General features: G+C 37.1%; 1 protein-coding gene across 2 annotated transcripts in view; it reads left to right on the forward strand.

Annotated features, from left to right (window-relative positions):
• The window catches only part of LOC149578635 (C2 domain-containing protein At1g53590-like), a 108,811-nt gene that overhangs the window by 54,844 nt on the left and 40,453 nt on the right, over window positions 1-13,514 (forward strand). For both annotated transcript variants that reach the window (XM_089830519.1, XM_089830525.1), the window contains exons 4-5: window positions 6,505-6,600; window positions 6,729-6,860. In XM_089830519.1, coding sequence (XP_089686645.1) covers window positions 6,505-6,600; window positions 6,729-6,860 — 228 coding nt within the window. The remainder of the gene's footprint in view (window positions 1-6,504; window positions 6,601-6,728; window positions 6,861-13,514) is intronic.

The raw sequence follows: 13,514 nt of genomic DNA on the forward strand, positions 1-13,514 counted from the left end.
TTAGGGCAGAAAGATCTCAGACAACGAAGGAAGGAAGGTTTGAGTAAATACAGCGGCAATATCATTTTTGAAGATCTAAGGGAAACAACAATATATATTTAAAACCCAATATGAGCAGGCATATCGATAGTCAACTTAAGCTATATATCATTGACTACCTTGGTGACTTCCAACACCAAGATGACTCCGTTGCAGAATTCCTGAGTGGTTGACTTGAAGAATGACGGCAAAGGTCCCACACACGATACAAAGTATTAGGGTTCTATCCATTGAAGCAATTGTGAGTTCAAATGTTATATATAAAGTCATTTGTATACGGAGCTCATGAAACATATATAAGCTGAGAAAGATTAGGGAACAAATTAGCTTGCTACATTGGAGAAAATTAATATTTATATAACCACTCTGTTCAAACACCCATCACAAAATTTCCTATCTATTTTCACACATATTTCAGATTCGATGTGTTCAGAATAAACAAAGCCCTTGACTGATCCGGTGCATGTACACAACTTACATCAAGACTGCACCAATCATTGCATAAATTAATAAATTAATTAGACTACATTATCCGATTATTTGCATCTTGTTAAGAGACCTATCAGACATAGTATTATTGTCATGGTATAATTCTTAAAGGTATCTTATAACACGACCAGACCATTCTTTGCATGATATTACTATTAAATCACAAATAACAAGAATTGAGTAATGCATGGTTACATAGATATATCTGAAATAGCAAGGATTCACCATAAATACTCTTCTTCATCTTTAAGAGCACATTGCAATTCATTATTGTAATTCAGTCAAACGCTACCATTGATTGTTCACTGTTAAAATATTGAGTTATCAGAATAGTAAGACAATAGAATTCAAATAATTGTCCCAAAGTTTTAAATTATCAAGGGGGGGACATTTGTGAGGTCCCCTATATCAAATTCAATAAATAAATATGCAGTAATAAATATAATATTAAATATACAAGTAGTTAAATGAGTAAAAGTATAATATCATATAATTACAAATTAGATATAAGATATGGATTAGAAAAATAATAAATAATAAATAATAAGTAATAATATAATTCTATTAAATTAGTAAAATAATAATTAAATAACAGGCAAGAGCCTTTGACACAACGGTAAAATTAGAATAATAATAAATCTTGGCTTCAGCCTCTTACCGAACACAACTAAAATAAAATAATAAAATAATATAAATTCATGCAATAAAATTCAATATTAGAGTATATGCCAAATATATGAATAACTCAATTCAAATATAATATAAATTAAATATAAAACACACAACATATATAAATATTAAGTATTGAATAAGAATCTAAACAATTAGAAATATTATTTAGTAGAGTCTATTGATTCCATTGAACCCTAGTGAGCAGTAGAGAAGTGTGACAATACTAAATGATGAGGATGAAATAGCATTTCCTTTGGAAGACAATGCAGGAGTATCTCTGACAACTACACTTCTAGTGCGAACCGCTCACAACGATAACATATAATAGCAGTGTAGCAACAAAGGTACATACGTTAAGCATATCATAGTTGCAAACATTTTGGGATTGCGATCATAGCCAGGGATCACATACAGCTATCATATCCTTACATAGACCGATTGGGATTGTAAACGTTGTGTTCACAGTTTGCAAGACATATGGAGATCACATAGGAAAATTATTATGACGTCCTAATTGAATATTGCAAGGTCGATTATGTACAATGATTAGATTATGGAGAGTCTGCAGTGGTGTTAGTGGGTGTGACCCCAAGAGATGGATCTCCCCATGGGCAGCTACTAAGCCCAATATAAAAAGGACAAGAAAACTTATTGGGAGGGGCATAGAAAGAATCAGGAACCTTATATATACTATATATATATATATATAATCAGGAACTTTCTATATATATATATATACACACACATGGCAGAAGAAATTATTTTCAGAGAGCAGCAAGATACAAGAATGGGAGTCGGCGGCAGCTATTAAGCACAATATAGAAAGGAGAAGAAAACTTATCGGGAGGGGCATATAGAAGAAATCAGGAAAATACACGGCAGAAGAAATTATTTTCAGAGAGCAGCAAGATACAAGAATGGGAGTCGGCAAATAAATTGATTTATAATCACCAATAGAACATCCATGTCAGACATAAGGATGGGGAATTAAAACTATTGTCCAGCATAGGAGAACATTAGAGTAGGAATCGGCAGCAGTATTGGAGAAGATTCGACAGTACAGAGAAAAGAAGGAATGGGAATTAGAATATGGAGAAGATGATAGAATAATATAAAGGAAATACATTGAATGCACAGGCCAGTCAATTAGCGTTGTCATCAGTCATTGATCCCCACAAAGATTGTCTTTTTGAATTTTTCCCTACAGAAGGAGCAAATAGGTTGAAGTCATCAAGGGAAGGAGAAACTGGTCCAGATCAAACAGTTCCTCCTTGCCCAGATATTAAGAGTAACAATACTAGAATACAATGTAGATAAGATTAATCTATTAATGTCCAACAAGAGACCACCGAAAGGTCTATGGGACAGTATATAGATGGCAAGAGGATAAATCAAATATTAGAAAAGACCTATTATATTATTGCAAGCCGATATGTCAAAAATTGGACATGGAAACTACATCACCTTAAACAACAATCACCGACCAGACATTGCATGTTTAAAGTGTTGATATCAGAGACAGCATCTCGTATTGCTATATATATATATATATATAGTTTATTATGTTTACATATCTAGCAAGAGATTATTACATTCTGTGCAAGCACGCCAATTCCCGTGACAATTTTCTAACATTTTTCAATTCTGTGATAGCAATGGGTAGTGATTATTATCATCAAATAAATTAAGTATTAATTACACCAGCTTATTGCAAAATCAGAAATTTTAGTTCTAGGGAATCAAAGTAATTCTTCAATAATCCCCAGTCATCATAAAGGGGGATATTACAACATTACACATTTGTATTGTATATATCAATTTATAATAACAAGACCTAGGTGAACCACTCATAGTTTCAATTTCTTGTACCCGCCTTAGGATATGGGTCTGGAAGTTGAAATTGTCTTGTTTTACTTTCTCTGTGTATCGTTTTTCCATATTACTTTTGTACATTCCCCTCCAGGCTGGTTGGCTTTATGTGTCTGGTATCACTGTAATAATCCTACAGAATTTTCATCCAAATTTTCACTGTTCCTTCTATATTTGTAAAATGCTTTGAATGAAAAAAGAATTAGGAGTTCCAGGTTTGTGTTTGTTTAAGCAGATTACTTCATGAAGAATATTGCATTGGAGAATCCAAACAGGTTTATAATGACTAGGACAGAAAGAATAGAGCTCTTATTAACTTAAATAAAGTGCAAGAAGAAAACCCAAGAGTAGGTAACCTTTATTGTATAACCAGTTTTGATGTGTCATTGGAAATATTCAGAGAATCAGAACAACAATCTTGCACTGAATACAGTCTGACAATTTCTTCAGATGGCACCACATAGTCACTGCAATAACATTCATTATTAAATTTTCCAACACGTAGTAGTCTGCTCAGCAAGTGCTGCAAACTCTGAACTCAAAACCATGTTCAGGAGTAGAAGGTTGTCATGCATTATTAAGTCCCAATGCTGGACTACAGTTTTAGTTTATATACACTAATTTTCTTAATAGGGGACTCCATGTTCTGAGGGAATTCTGCAGATAAATATAATTCTCCTGATATTGTTGGGCATTCGACTCAACTTCAGGCTATGCTATCTATTGATTAGTTTGATATATCATAGCTCCCATTAGTAATATACAACAATCCTAATCACATTGATGCCATAAATAGTAATAAGGAGCCACCATGCAAAGATTTCTTGTATTGATAAAGAAATCCATGAAATAACTGAATCACATCAATGCTATCAGTGAGAAAGAATGAACCTTGAGGGCAATACATAATCAACAGATGATATTAAACCAGTGCCAGGTGATAAACCCAATGCTTACAAGGAGTCCAGAGAAACTTGCAATTATGACAAGGAACTTGAAGGTTGATGAAACTTCTGATAAGAATGATTTGCTTGATGTTTCCAAACTACTAACTCTATCTTCGTCTTTCCCGATGAAATGGACATGAAAAATCTGCGGATGAGAGATGATGGAAGTTTGTTCATGCCAAATGTATATTAGGAGTCCACAAATATCAAAGCTATCAATCTCAACAACTGTTAGAGCGTAATAAATCACCCCATTTACTTGGCAGAAATTTCCACAGCTTTTATCTTTATTCACCCATTTTGGTTATAATCCAACTCAAAACTTATAACACAAAAATGTTTAAACTGGAAAAGATCTCAGCATCCCACATTATTAATAACAGGATCCCCCTGATAAAATCAACAATTCTTTATCTCTTCAATCAGTGACAATGAATTATTCATATGGTCAGCCTTATTATTTGATTGTCCAACTTCGAAACTTCAACCAGTTCCAAGAAATAATATATTATTCTGCAAATAACTCTGAACTCCAGTAACCAATACTTTAATGTGAAAAGAAACCCTGCTCAAAATTTTGAATAATAATATTCATCTGTCCAAACTTCCTGTAGTTACAATGTGAAATACTTGGCTGGCACGTCCAATTGTGAATGGGTTTTCATCTGATTCCTAAAATTCAAGGGGTTTCCATTCTTGCAGTCTGAACCCATGACCAAGTTTGCCAAACCTTATAAAATAATTACCAATACAATACTCCCTCTACTAGTCTTCCTTTGTATAATTTGTTCTCAGGAACCGTTTTTGGCAACTTCTTTACCAAAATAATTCAACAAATTAATCAAGTATTTAATTTTGCATAGCCATAAAAAGAGACACTGCAGTGACAAGTTGTTGTGCAAAGTCCAGAAGAGTAGTATAGCTAATGTATGGCCAACAATATGCCTAGTTTGGGAATTGAAAATGTGCCTCTTGATGTGAATACAAACAAGCCTGAGGCATGCAACCATGCTCTTTTATTTTTCTAACATATACATAGATGCGTTTTCAATGTCTAGGGATTTTAACAAGTCATTATCTTGCAAGAAGATTATATAGAAAAACTGTGATATTTGTTTGCATCAATGTTTTGGATCACATTCCCAGAGCATATGATGTACATAGTTATGTGCATCTCCAAATGTTAGAACCGAGGAATGAAAGATCGGACTATAAGGGTTTTTAGTTGACAAGGAGCTCAAGGTTTCTCCAGAAATAGAGGAAGAGATAAGATCAATTTTCTATTTGTGGTCACAAGGATTTTATGAGTTTTTACTGACATCTATGTCTCATTGTTTTTATTTTGACATATCTTGTTTTGGCATGGTGGCGGGGTTCATTAGAATCTAGTTTTTTTCAACAGAGCTAGAGGGAAAACCCAGTGCAAATCAAGTTTGGAGGCAAGCAGTTATTGACCAATGAACAGTAAATATGCATATATCTTGTTTTGTCCTTTTGTCTTTGCTATGTCATTCCCTTGGCATTGGAGACTAGGATTGGGGAGATTCAGTGAGGAGATGAATTTTACAGAGGGCTAGTGGCTATTTCCCACTTTTTATAAACATATTGTAAGAGGAATAACATACTAAGATAAAGTTTGTGTAATGGGCCTTCTTGCGCTTTACAGTATCAAAGTGTTCAAAATTTACTGGAACTTCTATATTGTTAATGGAAATCCATATTTCAAGTGTGAAAATTTTACTTATTTTGTGAAGGTAAAGCATGTGAATGAGATGATGTTATTGATCTCTATATGCAATGCAATGTTAATTATTTTTGTGAAGGTGAGATTTGGGCTGAATGCCATATGAAAGGTTGGATGTTATTTGGTATAAGTCTCTAAAACATAAAAATTACTAATTTTAGTTTCCTTTATAAGCACATGAAATTTAGCTATTCACTGGAATGAAACCCAAAATGTAGTACACAATTAGACCATTTGATGACCTGTTTGAGTTTTGCTATTTACAAAATCCATGTAGTAGTTGCCTATAAAAAAAGCTTAATATGAGAGCTAAGATGAGAGTGGTGAAACAAAGCAAGGACATTGACAATTGATTAGACTTGTCCCATGGCATATAGTGACAGATAACCTACACTGCACGAATTTGCATTTTGGGTGACTTTTTAAGTAAAGCTGATAGTCAATGTAAGATAAAACCAATTGCAACAGATTGGTGATGAAAACTTCACCAGAATTAGACTATTGCTCATTTTATATGGGATTTACAAGTTCTAATCCATTAACAGGGGGAATCTTAACTACTGGTAGGATTCACCAATTGTCTAGGATCTGTGGGATTTAAAAACTAGTTATTTTGACTACACGTGATCTTCTTTATTGCATCTAAAAAGGAAGGGATCCCAGGTTTAGCAAAATGTTTGAGAAGTTATAAGTGCCCTATTTCTCTAATCTTAATTGTTTTATATACTTTTTCTGTTTCTACAGAAAAAAGCCACCATACAACATTTGTACTTGGGAAGGAATCCTCCAGTGTTCACCGAAATCCGTGCTCTTAATCAATCTGAAGATGATGACCACATGGTATACCTGCACATTTTATTGGCTATTGTACCAGTCAAAGAATTTCAAAATATCTGTTTTTATATAGCCATGGGGTGCATGCATTTGTGTGATTTGTATAGGCTGACATGAATACTTATCATCCATAGGTGCTGGATATGGGAATGACTTTTCATTCAGCAGAGGATATGAGTGCTGTAATTGCAGTGCAATTGAGAAAGCGCCTTGGCTTTGGCATGTGGGCGAAATTACACGTGACAGGAATGCAAGTTGAAGGGAAGGTATGAGTATACTAGCACTCTCCTTTGACCTGTGACTTTGTATTCTTAAGTTTTACTATAATATTTGATTTAGTCTGACACAGCACGATGTCTTTTGGCACTGTACATATGAAGATACATAAGAAAACTATGAACCACAAACTTTCTTCCTTCCTCACCTGCATAGTGTAAATCTGCATTTTGTAATAAATATTTTTGGCATAAAATATCATTAGTTTTAAATCCTTGAATAACTTGCTTTCTTCTTGTTTGTATGACGTTGTATATATATGGTGAAATTATCTTGTCAAATGACAACTTACACTTGTGATGATAAGCAAGCTTGCATACCAATGTGTGTAGCACTCCTATTTCATTGACTTGCAATTTCTCATAATCAGTCCTAGGTTTTGCAAACTGTTCACAAACATATTATACAAGTGTACATACATTATATAAGATGTAAATATTCATGCTAGTTATTTCCTAATTGTATGTACATGTGTGTTGCCAAGTTGGTACAGTTGCTTATGTTCCATGATGCTGATGCACTTTTAGAAGTTTAGACCATTTCGTTCAAATCTTTCAATGAGTAAAATAGATATATATCATGTTTTTGTTTTGATTTCTTTGATGATTTTACATTTATTCTATAATTATCTTGTCAAACTATGTTTTCTACTTGTAATGATGAGAAAGCTTGTATACCAATATGAAGATCACACCCATTTCAATGACTTAAAGGTCTGATAGTCATCATGAAGGTACACTCTGATACCACTTGATGAAGGGCCACACCACCCTTACCAACTCACAACCAAGAATGCAACACTCTAGTCTAGATCCAGATCCACACTCTAGTGGATACCTTCGAGATCTCAACTTGTGCTTGCAAGCCACCAAGCAACCTCCTTGTTTCTAAACCGCAGTCACTAGCTCTTCTCCAACCTTATCCAAGATTCAAGTGTAAACTGCCTCACATTCGGTGCTCTGTCTACACACTCATAAGTCCATCACAATCCTACTGTAAACTACCTCACATTTGGCGCTCTGTCCACAGACTCAAGAAAACTCACTCTTCACTTCCTCCTCCTCTTTCACACCTTGAAGCCTTCACACCTTCCAGATTTCACACCTTGAAGCTTTTTCCTTCCAAAGCTTTCACATTTCCAAGTTTCACCTTCCACAGCTTCTACTTCCCAAGCTACTCCTTCTCGAGCTTCTACTCCTCGAGCTTCTCCTTCTCAAGCTTGATTAGAAATGCTCATATGCCTTGCTTAAATAGGCACTTACCACCCAATGCATAACTTATCCACAACCTTTTAGAATTCCACCTACACAATATCCACAACCTTATACAACTTCCATAACCTTCTACAATATTCACAACTTTTTACAATATTCATAACTTTCTAGAATTCTTCCCACACACTTCGATAAATGGAATGACAACCATTTATTTTTTATTTTTTCTATTATGCCACCTATGCACCTCGAAAATAGAAATCCCCTTTTCCTTTCTTTTCTCCTTTTTCCACTTTTAATTTTTTTTTATTATTTCTCCTCTAATTTTGGTCACTTTCTCTCTCTCCTCCACAATTTTTTATTTTATTTTTAAAAATTTTTTTCTTTTCTTTTTTTTAAATTTTTTTTTTTTTTTTTTCAATAATTTTCCCATGCAAGATGCTCCTGCATCAGACTCCCCCGGTAGATAGAAAAGTGTGTCCCACACTTTGACGCCAAAAAAAAAAGATCTACAACCATCTTCATCTTCACCAAAGGCTTCCACCTAATAGGGACAAGAAAACCACCATGCAAATCTTCCACATCTGCATTACTCTATCAAACACTAGAATCCCAACCATCCAATCAGCATGCTCACTCCCAAGAACAAACTGAACATAATGCTTCAACAGAAAACTCTCATCCACATCAGCAACTAGTGAATTCACACCCGTAGCAACAAACCCCACATCAACAGCCACATTTAGAACTCCATCAACACATGCCAAACTCTCAACACCAACAACCTCATTGCTCACAACAAGATGCTCTGCAAGATACAAGTCACCACCAACAATTGGATCATCCACGACCGAGTGCTCCACAATCTCCGTGATCATGAAAACCAATCTCCATCCCAACACCAACAAAGTTAGGAATATCTTCAGCAACAACCTCTAGTTGCTCTGTAGGTTTTGCATCAGGCTCCACAAACTGATCAACAAAACCATCCTCTTCCACCTTGACCTTCTTAGCTTGATCAGCCAATCTAGCATCCAATCGAGAAAACATCTTAGAAAAATTCCTCTCCACTATATCATGGATTTTCACAATCATCCTAGGGTCCAATCCTCTCGGAGCCATCTCCCAAGATCTTCGTAAACCCTCTGCAACAAATCCTTCCCACGCTCCTTGTGACAACCTCGAATTGTTTGCAAGTCAGATTGCAACCTGCCACCTCGCACGAACAATCAGGAACCACATCACAAGTCTAGGACGATGGATTTGCAATCCACCAGTTCTCCACAATCATGCCTCAACAAGTTCAATCTTCCATCTTCGCATCCATCGATCAATCTGCATGTCCTCCTAAGATCCCGGTGCAAACTGCCTTAGCTTCGGCGATCTGTTTACACACTTAGGAACTCCCACTCTGATAAACTTCTCCCAACCAAAGTCCTAGTACAAACTGCCTCACACTTCGGTGATTTGCTTGTACACTCAGGAACTCTTGCTCTGATAAATTTCACCCAACCAAGGTCCTGGTACAAATTGCCTCACACTTTGGCGATCTGCTTGTACACTCAGGAATTCCTGCTCTGATACCACTGATGGAGGTACGCTCTGATACCACTGATGAAGGTACGCTCTGAAACCACTTGATGAAGGGCCACACCACCCTTACCAACTCACAACCAAGAATGCAACACTCTAGTCCAGATCCAGATCCAGATCCACACTCTAGTGGAAACTTCCGAGATCTCAACTTGTGCTCGCAAGCCACCAAGCAACCTCCTTGTTTCTAAACCGCAGTCACTAGCTCTTCTCCAACCTTATCCAAGATCCAAGTGTAAATTGCCTCACATTCGGTGCTTTATCTACACACTCACAAGTCCATCACAATCCTGCTGTAAACTGCCTCACATTTGGCGCTCTGTCCACAGACTCAAGAAAATTCACTCTTCACTTCCTCCTTCTCTTTCACACCTTGAAGCCTTCACACCTTCCAGATTTCACACCTTGAAGCTTTTTCCTTCCAAAGCTTTCACCTTTCCAAGCTTCACCTTCCACAGCTTCTACTTCCCAAGCTACTCCTTCTCGAGCTTCTACTCCTCGAGCTTCTCCTTCTCAAGCTTGCACTTCTCAAGCTTGATTAGAAATGCTCATATGCCTTGCTTAAATAGGCACTTACCACCCAATGCATGACTTATCCACAACCTTCTAGAATTCCACCTACACAATATCCACAACCCTCTACAACTTCCATAACCTTCTACAATATCCACAACTTTCTACAATATTCATAACTTTCTAGAATTCTTCCCACACACCTCGATAAATGGAATGACAACCATTTATTTTTTATTTTTTCTATTATGCCACCTATGCACCTCGAAAATAGAAATTCCCTTTTCCTTTCTTTTCTCCTTTTTCCCCTTTTTATTTTTTTTATTATTTCTCCTCTAATTTTGGTCACTTTCTCTCTCTCCACAAATTTTTATTTTTTCCAATAATTTTCCCATGCAAGATGCTCCTGCATCAAGTCAGCTCTAGATTTTGCAACTACCCAGAAACATATCATACATGTTCACATACAAAATATATTACTTCATGCTAATTTGATAATTAGTATTACTAAGTTACTGATCTTGGTTTGGGTTTCTTACTTTGGTTTACCAATTTAGGGTTAAATATAAACATATTTGCAGCTTAAAAATAGAAATAATAAAAGGGAATATGCTCAGTTCCCCCATATTGCTGATGTACAAAAATATTTATGAGCCTTATACAATATAAATAAAGTTAATATAATAATAAATTATACTGATAAGTATTGATATGTTAATTGATTTGGTTTAAATATTTCACCCCAAGGTTGTACCTGTCCACTTGAACCATGGTTCTTTGAGAATGTGCAATGATTCATAGAATTTTGGTTACCATCCTTCTTAGAATTTTCTTTAAGTCTCCTACGATGAATGCTCATGCCGTGACAAAGATTAACTCCTACGATGTTACTGTCTGCTGTCACATGATCTCGGGTGCCCTCTCACCATGGCGTTGATTTCCGCTTGTGTTCATTCGTCCGTGTGCCCTTCTTCCTTTGTCGACCTTCGCTTGCCTTTAGTGTTTGGTGTTCTTTCTGTCGGTATTTTCTCTCGTGCTTGCTCAAGCTTTAAACTGGTCTTTTCCGTTAGGGTTTGCTTCGGATGGATTACAGGCACTAGTTTCGGTTTTTGCTTGAATGGCTGTGCATTCCTGCCCTGCTTCCATCTGAGATAGGTCTTGGTTTCCCTATTTGCAGGCAGTTTCTACCTCAGTTGCACACGGGTGTCTTTCTTAGGTTGCTTACCTTGTTGTGCCTACTCTTCACGGGGTTTTCTGCTATTCACGGGGCCTTTCCTTGGTCTATCTAGTGGTTCTACTTTCACAATAAATTCTGTTAGTCTTACTTGTATCTGTGCTAGGGTTTTTCTCAGCTCATTTTTGATAGATGTTACAATGACCATGAGATAACTGCCCTCCCCAGATTCAAACTCTGACATATCAGAGACTGTGTGATAGAGTGCTCAAGTTGGAGAATGACAGTACCTTGCTGAGAGAACAGGTTGTGACTTTGACAACGAAACTTTTAGACCTCAAATAGTCGACTGAATTGAATATCAAATGTTTCTCAAAGACCATCTCTGAAACGACAGGGCTGAAATCCAATCTCAAGGTTGTTGTTGAACAATTAGACGAGCTGGAAAAATCAAGGAACAACAAATCGAAATGGCTACAATACACTCTTCTCTGATTGCGGAAACCAAACAGAAAGTGAAATCATGGGCTTTGATTTGTACTAACATGGATACTACTACACCTAAGACGAGTATAGACAAGATTGTCCAGGGTAAGATTGATGATGAAAGTGTGCGGCGTGCACGTGAGCTGAATCTATGGGTCCGAGGTATCTTACTCACTCTCGATCCTATGGCTGCGGGGCATTCTTTTCTTTCAGATCACCTTGGTATCTTTGATAGTATCTTGGACAGGTGTTGGTTCGGTATGGGTGGTATCCTTTTCATCAGATTCTTCTCTTTTTCTGATAGGCTTTGTGCACTTAGAGCGAAGAGAAAGTTGTTTTCTCTACCCACTAAAATTTATCTGGATGAAGATCTTACTAAGGCATTGGTTACAGAACTCAAACATTCTCAAGGAATTGTGGCAGATGCTAGGCGTGTTGGGAAATGGGTTGTTATTAGGAATCTTAGAGCTATGGTTCGTGATTCTCCTCCTACTGGTTGGGTAGAGAGGACAACCTCCAAATCGGCATGACGGTTCCAACAGCAGTCTGCCAAGAGGAAGCCCCCTCCTTTTCTTGTCAACTGCTGGAATGTTTATGGCTCTTTATGGTCATTACCTGATCTTCTTCATGATGTAGTGGGGTCCTCGGATATTTTGGCCGTTACTAAGACTCATGAGAGCTCCATGCGCCCTCTTCTAGGATATCTTGGTTATCAGTGGTTGTTAGTTTGCAGAGATGAGGTTCGGACTTCTGGTGGGGTCCGTGGGTCTGGGGGTGTGGCTTGCTTGATATGCGATGATATTTTCAGCTTCACTTCAGTTGTTCACTCTGACGCCTTTGCTAGATTTATGTGGGTCCGAATTGGTCGGCATAAATATTGATAGAGATATATTTTTATTGCTGTCTGTTATTTTCCACTGACCTCCTTTCCTTATGCCATTAATGACCCGGAGAATGCAGATCCTTTTTGTGGCCTTTAGGAGAGTATTTCATAGTTTGTGGCTTTGGGTGATATTATTATTCTTGGAGACTTCAACGCTTGAACCAGGGATATTCAGACTCCTTTGCATGATCGTGGTTTTGATTCAAACTGCACTTTTGAGCTAGACCTGACTAGTATGGGACTTAAGCACACCTCGGAGGTTGTTCTTGGAGGTTATGGCCGTTACCTCCTCCAGCTCTATGAGTCTTTTGGGTTGTTAATTTTGAACGGTTTACCCTTCCTTCCTGGATTGGACCACTTTACCTGTTGGCCGCACTGTGGTGGTGCGAGTGTTGTTGACTATGTCATTTCCTCTCCTTCCTTCATTTCTTCCATTTGTAGTTTCACCATTTCGCGTCTCCCCTTGGCTGATCATGCTCTTCTTAGCATTTCTGCTTACATTTCACCCCACCCGTCACGTTCTTTCCAGCCTTTTCACTGCCCGACTTATACCATCTCCTTTCCTACTCGCTTTCATTACCCCGAGAGCGATGTTGAGCTCTTTACTTTCCACCTTAGGAGACTTCTGACACTTGCTAGTTTTGGTGAGTCGCTTGCGGCCTTTGACATGTTTGATTCACTTGCCTCTGCCATTTGGGATTTTGGTCTTCTTTCTATTCCTCACTGCTCTCAGAGCTAAGTGTTAGAATACTTGTCCTATGAATAAATGGTTTGATACTAA

The sequence above is a fragment of the Cupressus sempervirens genome, chromosome 1 (genome assembly GCF_028749045.1).
Source record: "Cupressus sempervirens isolate cs-2001-9-10 chromosome 1, ASM2874904v1, whole genome shotgun sequence".
Lineage (NCBI taxonomy): Eukaryota > Viridiplantae > Streptophyta > Pinopsida > Cupressales > Cupressaceae > Cupressus > Cupressus sempervirens.